This window comes from Talaromyces proteolyticus (assembly GCF_021365285.1).
Source record: "Talaromyces proteolyticus strain PMI_201 chromosome Unknown BGW36scaffold_2, whole genome shotgun sequence".
Lineage (NCBI taxonomy): Eukaryota > Fungi > Ascomycota > Eurotiomycetes > Eurotiales > Trichocomaceae > Talaromyces > Talaromyces proteolyticus.
Genome location: NW_025764278.1, coordinates 2,450,483 through 2,465,870, shown reverse-complemented (window position 1 = coordinate 2,465,870; position 15,388 = coordinate 2,450,483). Strand labels below are relative to the sequence as shown.

At 47.0% G+C, this 15,388-nt stretch overlaps 6 protein-coding genes across 6 annotated transcripts; 2 read left to right on the top strand and 4 right to left on the bottom strand.

Moving 5' to 3' along the window:
- Positions 1–1,605: 1,605 nt before the first annotated feature.
- BGW36DRAFT_370293 (uncharacterized protein) lies at positions 1,606–2,414 on the bottom strand. The gene has a single exon (XM_046215232.1). It carries the CDS (start codon positions 1,914–1,916, stop codon positions 1,707–1,709), a length of 210 nt encoding a protein of 69 aa, XP_046076975.1. The 5' UTR covers positions 1,917–2,414; the 3' UTR covers positions 1,606–1,706.
- Positions 2,338–4,416, top strand: BGW36DRAFT_423493 (uncharacterized protein; the record flags this gene model as incomplete). The annotated part of the gene is made up of 2 exons (XM_046219842.1): positions 2,338–2,511; positions 4,267–4,416. The coding sequence occupies 2 exons, from the start codon at positions 2,338–2,340 to the stop codon at positions 4,414–4,416; spliced, it is 324 nt and encodes a 107-aa protein (XP_046076974.1).
- Positions 4,417–5,215: 799 nt separating this feature from the next.
- On the top strand, positions 5,216–7,151 carry BGW36DRAFT_423492 (uncharacterized protein; the record flags this gene model as incomplete). Its single annotated transcript, XM_046219841.1, has 2 exons — positions 5,216–5,391; positions 5,441–7,151. 2 exons carry the CDS (start codon positions 5,216–5,218, stop codon positions 7,149–7,151), a joined length of 1,887 nt encoding a protein of 628 aa, XP_046076973.1.
- Positions 7,152–8,033: 882 nt separating this feature from the next.
- BGW36DRAFT_289062 (ubiquitin-conjugating enzyme E2-16 kDa) lies at positions 8,034–8,553 on the bottom strand (the record flags this gene model as incomplete). The annotated part of the gene is made up of 3 exons (XM_046210630.1): positions 8,034–8,173; positions 8,224–8,437; positions 8,503–8,553. Coding segments are annotated over 3 exons (405 nt in total), but the record flags the coding sequence as incomplete, so codon positions are not given.
- A 674-nt stretch (positions 8,554–9,227) lies between these two features.
- BGW36DRAFT_370286 (acyl-CoA dehydrogenase/oxidase) lies at positions 9,228–11,087 on the bottom strand. The gene is made up of 5 exons (XM_046215231.1): positions 11,009–11,087; positions 10,606–10,878; positions 9,615–10,530; positions 9,447–9,556; positions 9,228–9,387 (listed from the first exon to the last, which is right to left on the bottom strand). Exons 2-5 carry the CDS (start codon positions 10,832–10,834, stop codon positions 9,341–9,343), a joined length of 1,302 nt encoding a protein of 433 aa, XP_046076971.1. The 5' UTR covers positions 10,835–10,878; positions 11,009–11,087; the 3' UTR covers positions 9,228–9,340.
- A 208-nt stretch (positions 11,088–11,295) lies between these two features.
- On the bottom strand, positions 11,296–13,447 carry BGW36DRAFT_394143 (putative NADPH oxidase; the record flags this gene model as incomplete). Its single annotated transcript, XM_046217887.1, has 10 exons — positions 11,296–11,571; positions 11,631–11,789; positions 11,816–12,157; positions 12,210–12,703; positions 12,750–12,773; positions 12,829–12,891; positions 12,944–13,043; positions 13,093–13,162; positions 13,218–13,244; positions 13,296–13,447. The coding sequence occupies 10 exons, from the start codon at positions 13,445–13,447 to the stop codon at positions 11,296–11,298; spliced, it is 1,707 nt and encodes a 568-aa protein (XP_046076970.1).
- Positions 13,448–15,388: the final 1,941 nt, after the last annotated feature.

Genomic DNA, 15,388 nt, shown 5'->3' with positions numbered 1-15,388 from the left:
AGGTGCAGCGACAGGAAAGATAGAAGAGAATAAGTAAAATTAAAATTGAGCGACGATGGTGAGCACCTGATCACAGCCACAGACGGAACAGCGCAAAAACAAAGCACCCCGCAAGGATCATCAGAACTTACTCGGTCTCTTTCTCTTACCGCCATCTTCAGAGGCGCTAGTGCTGTTGTTGCCATTGCTAGCTGGATTCGACATGTTGGGCGACAATTGACTTGCGGTCTGCGAATAAGTGGCGCGGGATTGCTCTCGTGGAGTCGATTCTATACCGTTCAGGTTTCTTTTTCGCGGATGATTGCAATGTTCCCGAGGTATGTAGGTTTGTGCGGTGACCGAACGAGGACACAGAGGCCACAACTGCAATAAGAAGCGACAGGCGGGGCCCCGAGATCACGAGACAACACACACACGACAGGTACCAAACAGACACAAAACCACAGCAAGTGTTGAATCGAGTCTACTGATAGTGAAGATGGAAGCAAGCTTGTGCTGTCGGGGGGGCCACAATTCTTAAATACACGGTAAGATAATCATAATAATATACTGGCGAGCGGGGGTACAGCACTGGGCCACAAGTGCTGACTGTATTCAGGTGATTCAGCCCGCTCGGATTCCGACGGCGCCGATGTTTATTGTTGGTGTAGTTATTATATGACTATTATTATTATTGATCAGAGCGAAATAATATTCAGATCAATTGAAAGAATCCGATACTATCTCGCACCATTGCAGCTCCGAGCTCGGAGATTGGCAGGCTAGCTAAAGCACGTGTATTATCAATCAGACTATTTGGTTAGACAGCTCTAATCCCAAACATGATGTGTAACACTGCAGGAAATGATATGGCGAGTAGTACAACCAAATGCTCATGTCACGAAGGGGACGCAGGAATAGAAACCGAATGGGAACGGATGTGAGATATCGGATCGTTGGCGTCATTTATCATGATATATCCTGCATGTACTCAACCAAAGTCCAGTTTCTATTCTATAATCCATAACCACCATCTACCTACTCGATTTCAGCGCCTTTGATGATACTCGCAGTGCACTGGGCAGTTGCGTACACAATTCGATGGTATTCCCGTGAATAACGGAGTACTTGCAGCAGACCGAATAAGAGCCCTACAAGAATATCACAACAAACTATCTACCAGCAACAAGCGCGACAAAACGCTGCTTGTGTATATATCAGTGTGATATTAACGTATATTAATAAACTACCAACAGCATTTTATTCCAGCCAGCTTTCGCGGGAGGCTGATGTTCGCTTATATGCAAGAATACCATTTGGGCCAGCACTCGACTAGGTCTGAAAATATATTTCAGTCTAATAATATCTTGTAAGACGTCGTTTATTTCTATAAAATTACTTAGTATTTTCAGAATGTACCGCAGAATCATGAATATGGAAAATGTAAACTATCGTTAAAGTATAAGACATGAAGTCTTCAATTATCAAATCTGGCAGCAACTCTCTGAAACTGACATGCATAACAGCCTCCCTAGGTACTAAAACGGAGTACAGATTGTAAGTACATATTGATCTGTAGCTACATATGTAATGACAATAGCTAATATCAATACATAATATAACCCATAATGTTCATGTCTACGCCTTCAGCATCGCCCAATATGAAATAGTATCGTCATCATCCTCTGAATTCTTACTGTCAGATGAGCAGTTTAAAACCAAGGTTTTCACAAAAGGAAATATTGGACCTTTTTGTACACTCTAAGTAGATGAGGTTCTGGCCAATATAGTCCAAAACCGCTTGCATTGTTTTTTTCCCTATCCCCTCTACCTTGGAGCGAAGGGTGAACTGCAATAACCTCCAGATACCAGATATCATGTCGGTTTAGCTTCTGTTGAATCTCTAAGATCAAGGTGCTTGTGGACATCTTCAGCATCTCATATCAGCGCTTATCGAAAAGTAGCCACTGAGATCGTGTATTATATATAGGGTAAACAGTAGGTACCTCCTCTCTAGGCTTCAAATCGTACGCTCTACCAAACTAGTTCCCTAATAAGAGCTAGAGTAATAGCCACGACTTCCCTATCGACCATGTCGACTGGTCCCTCGGAGGATAGAGGGTAATAATAGCATCGGCATCTGAATAGTAGTCGCTAGTGCAAGTTACCATTACCCCAGAGAACCCGCAAGACAAGAACAAGAACCCCTTTATACAACTGAACGCCACGGAATCTAGAATTGAGCAATCATTTCAGCTTAGATCGTAGAAGGAACAATTAGCCTTGGTCACACCAACCAGCGAAACCATTTCTCACCATTTCTACCAACCTTTTATTGTCTTGTTTTCCTTTTCAGCCATGGCTTATACCGCGTTGACATATGGCTCGTTGTTGGCGTGGATATCAGTAATGAGGTCTGTTGAAAGTCAATTTGCCCTGGGACCCCCATACAACCTCAGTGCGGCCGGTGTCGGGCTTTTGAATCTTGCGCCGTTCATCGGAATGCTTATTGCAACTCTAATATTCCTGGCAGTAAGTGACTAGTCTATTCTAAAACTAGCACAGCGAAACAATGGCGTCTATGGGCCCGAGATGCGCCTCTGGTTGAACATTCCAGGAGTCATATTGACTGTAATTGGCCTCATACTGTTTGGGACCAGTTTTATATATGTAAGCCTTTCTTTTCTTACTCCTGGTGAATCACAGAGCGGCGAAGAGAGGAAAAATTAACCAGATTCGATTAGTCATGGGCGTTGATAGTGATCAATGTTGCATATGCGACCTTTGGGGCAGGTTGAATTATCTGCTGCGATATTGCGATCACATATATAATTGATTGCTATCCAGATGTACATGATAACAGGACAATGTCCTTGGTATTATTTTTTTTTAACTTTTTTCCCTCTTATTGGTCCTCAACTTTTTAGAATAATCTCGAAAGCTGACTTGCTTATTCTATACAGAACCTCGGAGATGCGATGGTGTCTATTGTTTGCATCCGCAACCTTGTTTCAGTGCTTGTGATGGTCGTCTATACTCCATGGATTACCAATATGGGAATTCTCAACACGTTCATTTTGATGACCGTTCTATTGTTTTTAGCAAAACCACCCACAAGGCCTTGTCCACCGCGCTATTGCGCTCATTGACGAAGGACTGGAATCTTTCCACGGCCATTTTGCTAGAGAGAGAAGAAAACCTATGGCTGAGCTTGGTTGAAGTGAAATCGGTGCATTATCAACTAGTTCAGTGATGCTAACTATATATCATCTGTGGAAGTTGGATCGATCACGCAGAATATTTATTTCGTCAACTGCGTTGGTGAAGCATGAGGGTCAACTCCACGAAACATACCGGAAGATCTTGTTGAATCGCATACCGCAGCATCATTTACTGGCTACAGACAATCCAAATATATTGTTAAAAGGATGTTAGCTATGGTAATTAGCAGATATTGTCCCAGGTCTCAGAGCCAATGAACGCCTGGAATAACTTTCCAATGGTGGATTCCACGCAACTGAGTAATCACAGAGAGTCCCATACTACCACTCATCCAATTCCCTGGGTAAGTACGACAAGTCGGTCTGGTTTGATAGTTGAATTATGTAACAGACTGTGGGCCGTCTAAGCAAAGGCAGAAGCCGTCTCGAATGACAGCTTTGCAGTTCTTTCTCCTGAGACGTCAGAGATCCACGACTGATTGGGCAAGGCTGCCAGGCGACGTGGCAGCGTGCCCGGGCATGAAGTGGATCACGGTGATATTGTCAACTCAGCATCACTCTGAACAGCACTCAGAGACCGTGCCATGGGCTGTTGATACTTGATAACTAGTTAATAGTTAATAGTATTTTGTGTTATTGTCACGCGCAAGCATTGATTAATAAGATTGTCAACGGAAGGCACGGCCCGCTTCCGCAAGGACAGTGGCAGCACACTTCCAACCTCCTGTCTTTTCTCGCTCTATCACCAACTTTGAATTCATCCTTGCAAATGCAAAGAATGAGGCTACAAAGGATGCCCGCCTACATCCTCCCGTCTTCTCTTGTCGCATACTCATCCTCACCAAGAAGTGTGTTCTGGCGATGGCCAATGAGCACCACTGTGGGTCGCAGGCTCCCGCTCCACCAGCAACGCCGAGTTGCAAGTTGCAACTCGCCTTGCTCAAGTCGACGCTCAACTCATCGCATCGTCGATGCTGTCAGACCATCGCCTCTCCTATTTACCGCCTGAAAGCTGGCCTACCGCAGCACGAATGCCCAAAGCGGCTACACTGCTGACACCGGCCAGTCTGGAATCTTGCTCATCTTGATGTTTAGCGCGCTATCTGACCTGAGTCACACTTCTGAGACGAAAGGCGCTTACCCACTCTTCACCGCAATTCATTGGATCGCAGTGGCAACCTCTACTCGCGTTGGCCGTCTCGATACCAATACGTGACAGTGGACACTGACCTATGGCTCCACTCGTAGTGATTACAATCCAGTTTGCTGCTTTGCTCTCGGGCTCTCCCCATTCGCGGCTTATGCCTGCCTAACTCAGGGACACACTGACACAGATGAGACGATGAAACTAACAGCGACGTAACTGGGCCGCAGAGAAGCCTAACCATACAGCATCAAACCCGATAGAGCTTCTTTATAGGAGAGGGCAGCCAATCAGGCGACTCACCAGGCTATGGATTGGGCGTTCTGATGCTGCCCTCGCCCTCGCCATCTCTGGAGCACGATTCCATGACTTCCTTTTTAGCTTGCCTACATCCTACAAAACTGGGTCCAGAACATCGGGATCAATGTGGATGTTTCGTGGACTTGAGATTCCTCCCTTTGCCCCGTGGATACTCAGGCGGGTGTCCACGCATTGCTCGTTATCCGTTCCCCGTGCCAACTTGGCGTACAACACCGAACACCCATTGCTGTTGTTTCTTTCTCAATTCATGATAAGTTGCTAGTTTAGCCCCGGTTACATAATGCATGTTCCTGAATTATCTTTGAATAGTATATTATACTGCATGTAGGCTCACCTGTCTTCCAGTCAATCCCTTGCTCTCTGCCGACTTTGTCAATCTATACACGATATCACTGATACACATTTACATACATCTCCCCTCTTTCCATAAGACTTGAGTCCTCATCACTCTATAACACCATTCTCTTTATACTCCCAGTTACAGTTTCAACCTCCTACTTTGGCCTCCTTGACTTCGGCGGCCTGATCCTACACAATCTATCTAACAATAATGCCCCTCTCACACCTCACACTGACTGTCTCACATCTACCCACCTCGACATCATTCTTCCTTGCATGTCTCCAACCGCTTGGATATCAATATATCGGACGACATGACGAGTTTATTGGATTTGGATCCAAAGCCGACGAGCCGGCCGATTTCTGGCTTTCGCAAGAACGGCCAGGGTAAGATAACCCTCAGTCCGACCAGCCATCTGTTACTAACATAAAGAAGAACCCCTGCCGGTGCAGTTCACATCGCCTTCCCGGCACCATCAAAAGAAGCCGTGAACGCTTTCTTCGTCAACGCCTTAAAAGCCGGCGGTAAGATCCATGGTGAGCCTAAAACCAGAGACCACGAGAGCGGATACTTCAGTGCCGCTATCATAGACTTTGACGGCAACAGCATCGAGGCCGTTTATCGCCCTGATGTTACGACACGCTCGCAAACCGGAGGACCAACTTTTCAAAAGGTCAAAAACGATACTGTGGTCTCGCGTGCTCGGTCAACCAAGACCGAAACTGTCGTACGTGCCAAGACTGTCTATGCGATTAATGATATTCCCCCGTCGCAAGTCAGATCGCTACATGATCAGCATCTGCAGCAGTCATATCCGTTGCCGTCGCAAGGGGAGAACTCAAATATCACAGCAAAGACCATCATTGGCACTCTCCTCGGCGCAACCGCTGGTGCCGCTATCGCATATGCCATGGTGAAAGGCGACTCCTCAAGCTCTCAACCACCAGCCCCTCCCTCGGGTCCATCTCCGCCATCCCAATATGCTCAGCAACAGCAACCAATACAGCAGATGCCCCTGCAACTACCCATGTCGATGCCCATCATTCCCATGCTAGGACCTGCACCCTCAGCGCCAGCACTACAAGAACCCCCCACCTACCGTGCCCTCGAAGCTCCTCCGCCCGCTCGAAGCACATACACAGCCAACGACGCAATATCTGCCTTCACACGATCTGCCACTTCCAAAAGCCCACGCGCCGACACCATATACGAGGATACCGAATACTACCCTCCCGTCGACGGGCCGCGCGGAAGCGTCTATTCCCAAGAAACCAGCGGAATACGTCGCTCTTCCAACGGAAGCGTGTACGCAACCCGCGACATCCCCATTCGAGCAATCGATTATCCCGGATCGCAAAAGGGGCGGTCGCAGTCATATCCCTGCGACCCCAGTACCTTGATCAGCAGTTACGCTGAGAACTCGCGCGCTCAGCTACAGGGCCATATCATTGGCGACGCCGAGACGGAGTTTTCGTCAATATCAACCATCAAACCGGCCAAATCGATGCATTCGTCATCATCATCGTCCGCCCATCGCAACAAATCATCCCACCACCATTCCCATACCTCCTCGCATTCTCCACCACAACAATCGCAATCAATCCTCTCTCAATCCCCATCCTCACATCGCTCCTCCAAATCCCACGCGAGCAAACACTCCCACAATCATCGCCACCTTCATCCCGACGAAACCTACTCCTCAACCTCATCGTCTCGCTCCGCCCACAAGACTCCTTTACCAGACAGCAAACCAACCTCCGTGGCCTCCTACTCACATCGCTCTAGCACCTCTAAACGCAGCAAATCCCACACATCGCCGCACGCCATCCCCCTGCCGGCCTCCACAGCCCCGAGTACCATCTTCCTTGACGCCGTAGACATCGACGTCGCCAACACCGCACTCACGCCAGACGACAGCATCAGCCAAGTGGGCATAAACCCTTCCCCTTCAGACCACAAACAATCTCGCTCAAAACCCAGCTCCTCGTCATCGTCGACATCCAAACGATCATCGAACACGAAGAAATTCGACGAGCCAGTGCGCCCAAGTGACAGTATAAGCCAGGTCTCAAGCAATCATTCGCGGACGACCGAGCGGACTGTCAAGGCGTATTCGAAGAGCGGGTCGAGGGGGAGTCATTATTAATGACACAACCCTTGCATTGGACGTACAACCGACAGTAAGAGTATGAATATAAGCAGTGGTAGACAGAACAGGCCGATACGAAGTAGAGTAATGCTGCATTGTTGGAGTTTGATGTTATTCTTGTTATCGATTATTAATATTTGTTGCTACGTTCTGACTTCATAGTTCCAGTCATTATTGAAACTTTATCTTACCAGCTACATCATAAATAATTCTTATAAGTTCAGGTATCAGGAACTAGTTCCAGTAAGGATGTGTTTACCCAATTACTAATACTTCACAGAACAAACCTATTAGCATCAACATTTGAGGCAAGGAAAATAGATATCGTAAAAATATGAAAGTACTTTTAATATTTAATGCAACTACACCTATATCATGCACCCATCCATCACCGCCAGGTACCAGCTAGTCAGTCACACTATATCATATACCCGATACCGCTGAATTCTTAATACCGAAAGAAAAAAAGTTCAGATCATGAGATTTGATATTGATAGAGTAGTCCAGTAGCAAAGTGGAAAACGAAATCCCGCCGATGATGACAAATGAGGAACGGCACAAACCGTCCGACAACAGAAAGGAGAAAAAAAGTGCAACCGATTACCAACAGAGAGAATATAGAGTACGCAATACTTTAAAAGGTTGAACATAAAGAATCAATCAACTCGGGCTCCAAAAACCACCACCACGGTACGCCAGCGCTACCTCCGATCCGGTCTAATGGTCAATGGTCAGGTCTTTTTTTTGTTCACATTATCAGGTCGTTGCCAAGGAAAGGATGCACTATGCACTATGTATTTGTTTTTTTCGTGGCCATTGGAAAAAAAGACCGAGTTTAGGCCGTAACGATCGTTCATTTGTTGTGGTGGTCCAAGGGTATCAAATTGCGTATTTGCGTGTCCATTCTCGGGCTGTGGCATCGTATCGACCGCGGTCTGTCTTGTAGACATGCGCAATCTCCGGCACCAAGGGGTCGTCGGGGTTGGGGTCTGTGAGCATCGAGCAGATTGACAGAAGAACTGTAAATCGTTAGCAAGCATTCTGTGACTGTTGGTTAAGGAGTAATCACCCTTCGAGATCGTAAGAGCCGGACTCCACTGGTCTCTCAAAATATCCAGACAGATACTACCGTTGGAGTTGATATTGGGGTGATAGATTCGAGTCGTAAAGTTAACCTTGGGGGCCTTGAACGGGTAGTCCGTAGGGAAATGGATCCCTAGGAAGAAAACACCGCCAGAGTATGGGGAGTCGCCAGGACCCATGATCGTAGCTTGCCAGTGGAACTTAATATCTCAGTTAGAACACAAATAGTTTCGACTGCAAATCTGAATTAAAGATCGCCACATACCAAATCATCGCCAATAGGGCCAGCAGAGCAGGATGAGGGCGGATCACTGTATCACCGTTAGTTAGCCGTCCAAGTAGAAAGATGAAATCAAAGTGAAAAGCGACGTAAACGTGTACAGAATGCAGGTAGTGAGGTGACGTTGGGCAACGATATGAACACATGCCCCGCAGCTGTGGTGGGGAGGCACGCTTGAAGAGAGACGATAGGAAGCAGGACGAGGCAAAAGAGGGGAATTATCAAACTCACCGTCCGAGATCTGTGAGTTCCTTTTGAATGCGCTTAAGGGCCATCGTGAGATACGCTGTGTGCAGTGAGGGGATACAAGAACAGAAAAGACCGCAGGAGGGACGAAGAGGGGCGTTTCAGTCTAGCGAGGCGATAACGCCGTCAGTTCTTAATCATACGACGGATAGGATCGACCTTGCTGTCGAGGCCATGAGGGTAGAGGGAAGTACATACCGTAAGGAGAGGGGGATGCCAGGGAGAAGAGTCTCGTTGGGTATGACGATGACAGAGATAGCGAGAAAGAAAGAGAGAGAGAATCTAATACGACGATGGAAGAGGACGGAAGAGCAAGAGAGAGAAAAGACCCACTGAAATACCGTACCGTCACGGGCCGTAAGGTCCTCATCACCTGACGCCAGTCGCCACCGAAGTCATCGCTGCAGAACTCCCACAATACGGTAATTACGGTGTCTCGGCCAGGGCACTATTCCATTGGCTGCTGGCCATCTTCTTTACGTGCCGAACAGACATTTTATTGTAAAGACAATGTAGACATTTTTTTATATCAACAACTCTTACAATGATGCATTATACTATTTATTTACCTTCCCGCTCAGACAAATGCCTGAATGCCGGTAATCGCCCGGCCGAGAATAAGAGCTACGCTTGAGGTCAGCAGGATTCGCGCAGACAATCAAAAGCGGACAGCCAGCACTTACAGTGAATATCGCTTTGCCCTTCATACGTCTGCGTGACAAATAGATTCGCTACGTGTCGCCCGATATGGTACTCGTCGCTCGTGGCGTTGCCGCCAAATATTTCTTGCAGTCTGCAGTCAGTCAGCAGTCAGTCAGCGTGCTTCGAGAACATTCGGAACAAGAACGTACGTCCTCGCATTCGCCAACGCCCTGTCGCAATTCTGTCGCTTGACCATGGAGATCATTTCTGGCGCGGACTTTCCGGCGTCCTTCAAGCGAGACACCTGGGTGGCAGCCAGCGTACCATATGCAGCGTCGGTGGCGGCATCAGCCAGCTTCTTCTGGATAAGTTGGTATTTGGCCAACGGGTTCCCTTTGAACTGCTTTCTCTCCAACGCATACTCCCTCGCCCGACTGAGCGCATCCTCTAACGCGCCCGTGACACCATAGGCAATCCCCAATCTCGCACTGTTGAGGCAGGTGAACGGGCCAGCCAAACCCTCCACATCTGGAAACATATTCTCAACCGGCACGGGGCACTCGTCCAGCTGAATTAAACCTGTGATTGATGCTCTCAGCGCAGTCTTGTTCTTAATCGCCGGTGTCTCCAGCGTTCCTGGCGGGCACTTGCTCCGCTCCACCAAAAAGCCCTTGATCTTCCCCGTACTCTCCAACTTCGCCCACACAAGCAGAACATCGGAAATCGGTGAATTCGTGATCCACGTCTTTGTGCCTGATAGTGAATAGTACCCTTTCCTTGTCGGATGCTCCCGCGCAACAGTCTCCATTGATCCAGGGTCAGATCCATGATTCGGCTCTGTCAGACCGAAACAGCCCAGCAACTTGCCCTTTGCGAGCTGCGGTAAGAATCTGTCTTTTTGCTCTTGTGTCCCGAATTCGTAGATTCCCGTCATTATAAGCGAGCTTTGAACGGACATTCCCGACCGATATCCCGAATCCACGCGCTCGACTTCTTTCGTAATCAGGCCTGACGCAACGGTGCTCGCGCCAGCGCATCCATAGCCGTGGATTGAGGCGCCTAGTAGTCCAATCTCCCCCATTTCCAAGAGTATATTGCGATCGTAGTCTTCATTTCGGTAAGCCTCTACAGATAATTTATCGTCAGCATCAATCTCTTCCAGTCAAGATATGACATCACGGATCTGATCACAGCTCGTACCAAGTACTCTCGGCAGCAAACGCTCCTGACAATACTGCCTCGCTGTATCCTGAATCGCCAATTCCTCCTCCGTAAACAACTCCGACGCCGCCAATGGATCCTCCCAGTTGAAGACCGCCGAAGACGCCCATCGGCAATTCTGAAGCGGGAAGGACGTCGTCCGCACGTTGGCGGATCTGCGGAGTGTTTGGAGTGGGCGCGAAGCGGCACGTAGCATTGAGCAGTTCATTTTTAGAGAATGGCAGGCTATAGTTTCATGTCAGGGACGAAGTCCTAAACACAATCATTGAGGCAATTGTCAGCGATCCATCTATGTGTACACACGATCAGAGGAGGAGCGGCAGCGGAACGAAGATCGATCATGGCATTCATGACAGACAAGGCGGCACAATTGAGGACTTACGTTCAGTTCAGTAAGTGTTCGTCCACTGTAGAAACTGTAGAGTTCAAAGCAAGATTCAACGAGCTTCCAAGCAATGCTCTGTTCGCCATGAAGTAAAGCATAGCCGATCGTGTCCCGCACTGTCTCGACCTACCTCGGCCCTGGCAGCCAATCAGCGACTCTTCCCCACATCAACTCCAAAAGAATCGCCGTGGAGTTTACTTTTACTTTTATATCACACATTATAAATATAAAATAAATAAGACTGGCATTGACAAGTTGATACTGATACTGATACATCTATCCCTCTAGAAGTTCTCCTTGCCCCAGACATACTGGAATCCCGGCTCCGAGTACTGATTACACTTTATATGCAACTGACTGCCCAGACCCTTTGGTCCACAGAAGAACACTCCAGCTTCTGCAGGGGTGTGGATCTTACGCACCGATCGAAAGATCATGTCCCAATTCGGGCGCCCAAAGTTCGTTGGAGCACGCAGGCCCGTTATAGCGTCGATGTCCGCATTGGCGTCGTTGATCATGATATTCGTCGCATCGTCCGCTTTGATTTTAGCCGTTAGATACTAACCCACCATCGTCAGCCAGCCCTACCTCTATAATAATTATATTTGGAGTGACTCACCGTATGAATCTCAATCTTACTCTCCATATCCTGCGACTCAATCGCAGCGAGCAACGATTTGAACCACTCAAAGGACCCAAAATCACGACAAACCCAGAAAAAATACACTTTCCTCAGCCTGGTGCGCTGCTGCGGATAGTTCATTCTGTACCAGACACTCTTCAGAATCGACGCAAAGGGGTTACGCCAATTCCCGCGCCAACCAGCATGGCGACTTCGTACTTGAACACGTCTTCGGAGGCACTGCCAAAGGGGCCATCAATATACACTCGTGGCAGAATGCGGCGGATGGCAGGGTCCACGTTGTCGTCCGGATCGCTCTTGTTCACGCCCACGACGGCAGACCGGTTGGCGTCCTTGTTGCCCTTGGCAGCTTCAAAGTCGCAGCCGAGTGTTTTGGCGAGCGCTTTGGTGAAGTTGCCCACGCAGCGAACGTGAACGGAGATGTAGTCCTCTTCGGGGGCGCTGGTGAGCGTGAAGGGGTGGTATTGCCAGAGTGACACTTCTGGGCAGCAGAGGAAGATGTACTAAACGAATCAGAACAAAAAATATATGTAAGATCAAGAGAATGTGGATTACCTGTCCAGCTCTGGTTTTGGTCCGCGCCTTTTTGATCTGGATCTCGACCACGTTGCTTGGATGCTGAATCACCTTTGAAATATAGGTCTTGTGCCATCCGCGAATCTCTCGCGCAACCCGTTCAGCCAGATAAATAACCGCGCCATAAATCCAGTACTGATAAAACACACCGATCCCCGAGCAAAACGGGGCGAAGTCAGTGGGGATCATACAAAAAATGCCATGCATAGACCAGAAAACGAAGAACACGATGAAGAGGTGATGCGTGTACCAAAAGCGCTCGAAGTTATTTCGCCGCGGCTTTTCGATGGACGTAAAGACCATGGCCATCAATGCGATCAGCATGATCCAGCCGGTCCAGGTAGGGCCAGTTAAGAAGCCGGCGCGAAGAAATCCGACAAACCCCTGCCCGTTTTTGGCGGAGAGCTGGGCGACGTTGTTCAGATGGGCGATTGTGTGGACCCAGGTGAAGAAGACGATTGCCCATGCCACCACTGGAAGATTAGTATAGGTTTAGACGGTAAATTTCTTGGTACTTACGTTTATGGAATGTGATGTTTTTGTCTGCACTCGTCAGGCATTGTTTTGACAGGCCTTGCTAAGGCGAGAAACGACTTACCAAATTGTATAATTCCATTCAAAGGGGTCTGTCTCATGAGAGAGATCAAAGTCCGACAGACAGCTGGGTCACCATCAGTAACTCAGATCAAAGACGTATATAAGATAGACCTCACGGAACAGGATTAAGGCGACATTGGTATGCAGAACCAAAGCAGCAGCTCGTGCCACCATATATGTCCAAGTATAAGTTCCCCTTGCATTATTCAAATTGTCCTAGTCATTATTAATCGAGACAACACCAAAGCGCTTGTTTTCTTCTCACCTTAAACCCATAATTCAAAAATCCAAACACGAAAATCATAATATTAGCCAGGACGAAAGCGAGCACGGTACTATTCGCATGTCATTATCAGCATCATCAACTCGAATACATGTACACCAACATACAATCTTCTCCATCCCTCATTGATCATCCTAGCCATCACATCGTTAGCAGCTGATCACCCGACATGACGATCAACTCACCAGCGATCGAACTTTTGCTTTGTCGTCAGCTCCTTTGGCGCGAGACCGCTCATCTCGCCGGACATCAACATCCTCGTTAGAGGCGGGTATCTCGCACGCTCCTTCTTGTAGCTAAAGCTGCCGTCCTGCGGCAATTTGTCTAGTTTATCCATGTTGGGTTGTAATTAATAATATTGGCCTTTTTGACAGCTGCTTGCAGTATCGAGGAATAAAATATCGAGTCTCAAAGCCCGTTCGAGGCTCGATAATTAATAAGAAGTAAATGTATGAACGAACTGTCAACGTTAGTGTTGTATAGCAGGCGGTTAGGGTTAAACACTTACTGAAGCAATGCAAAATGCAGTCTAACAGATCAAACAGAAGAACTGCTCCAGAAAATCAAGGCGAATCACTGCATTAAGTAAATTTATGCAATGCCACAGAGGATATTCCCCAAGGAGACTCCCGAAGGGGCCGAGTGTGTGTGATACACCGGGCCGAACATAGGTCGACACAGAACTAGGAACAAGCCGGTTTCAAGGTGATTTTAGAGGAAATCTGTTCCAAAGTGTAAGGGATCTACTTAAGGTATCTCATCACTAGCCATGAATTCGCTCGATCGAGTTAGATAGAACTAGTCAAAATGCATGAGACGGAAGCCCCTGACGGCCCTGCCTAGAATTATCAATGCTACAACATATGTAGTCAGATTTGATAACCATTTGGATGAAGTGAGCTATCGATTAATACTTTTCATCTTATTGGCGGTCGGATCCCATCGTGTTTGAGCCTCTGTCGTGGCGGGACAGGAGAAGCGTGAAGAGCGTCTCACAACTGCATCGGGCGGTTTCAACCCGCGTCACGCTGGCGGCCTGACCTCACCACATCAACAAACCCTACTTTACTTAAAGTCACTGCAATACAATAGTTATACAGCTCTCCATAATAATACATGACATAGTCGAAATAACGAATTCCGACTCTTTGCAGCTATTTCTACTTCTCTTCTCTCCATATAATTGAGATTTGTTATTTTAAATAATTCAAATTTTCAAAATATATCAAAATATCAGTTTAAATTTACAAAAATATTCAAAATAAAATAAGAATATTCAATGATAATCCTACTGGGAGACTCTCTGGAATTGATATACTTGTCCTAAACCTAGGAGAAAAATTTGTAAGATTTACTTGCGCAAATCTAGAAATCCATGCAAGCCAGGAAATATTATGATTACAGAATACTATGACGGCACAATAGAAGCATTCAAGTAACCTATTCATACGCAATATTCTTATAAGTTCCGAGTATCTACTCATCAGTACTCTTCTTTTCTTTAAAAAAATCCACATTCAACGACAAAAGACTCCAAAAGACTCCATTATGGAAATGCCTACTCTGTTCCATTAGGGACAGGCCATTGATAACACAGAAGCTAGTCCATATTAATACAGGACACTAATGAGCAAATCTTACCCACCCTCAGCTCATCTGTATACACAAGTTAATAGATTAATAGTTGACTCTCTTCAATACATGCTATATAGATATACGATTTATCATCTAGAAATCGGTATATTTCTTGCCACAATTGTCACTGGATAGGCCCGGAGTCCTAGCTAGCAAGAGCTAAGAAATACAAAAGATTTCGATAGGAAGGAAAATGAATCACACTCCTCCATACCAGGTGACGCTCCGAAGCTCGCTTTATATACTCACCATATAAAGCTCACGCCTTGGAGCCTAGCAACTTGTACGGACTAATAGAAACTCCTGCGAGTGTGCGTTTTTGGGGCACGTTGGAATAGCTTCGCGAGGGCAAGCGTGTGCGTGACCCAAGCAAACTATATACAGTCCAATCCGTCATAACAATTACGAATGGGGCACTCATAGTTATCAGTATACCAAAGCTAAGACGATTCAGCGACGGTGGCCAGGTGCGAATGTAGCGCAAGAGAGATGGTAAGATAACGTTCTAGTAAATTGTATTAGAAAAAACCCCCCTAAACAAATCGGAAGCACAAAAATAGCGCCTCAAATAGCTACCAAAACATCTACTTCATCAAAAATATAATAAAATCATATATTCTTATGTGTATTTAGGAAAATGGAG

Bases quoted from the DNA above. Each gene is read 5' to 3' on its own strand.
- BGW36DRAFT_370293 (XM_046215232.1), bottom strand. From the start codon at position 1,916: ATGCTGAAGATGTCCACAAGCACCTTGATCTTAGAGATTCAACAGAAG.
- BGW36DRAFT_370286 (XM_046215231.1), bottom strand. From the start codon at position 10,834: ATGAACTGCTCAATGCTACGTGCCGCTTCGCGCCCACTCCAAACACTC. The intron at 10,531-10,605 runs GTACGAGCTGTG...AATTATCTGTAG, and splicing joins TTTGCTGCCGAGAGTACTTG to AGGCTTACCGAAATGAAGAC. The intron at 9,388-9,446 runs GTAAGTGCTGGC...CCTCAAGCGTAG, and splicing joins AGGGCAAAGCGATATTCACT to CTCTTATTCTCGGCCGGGCG.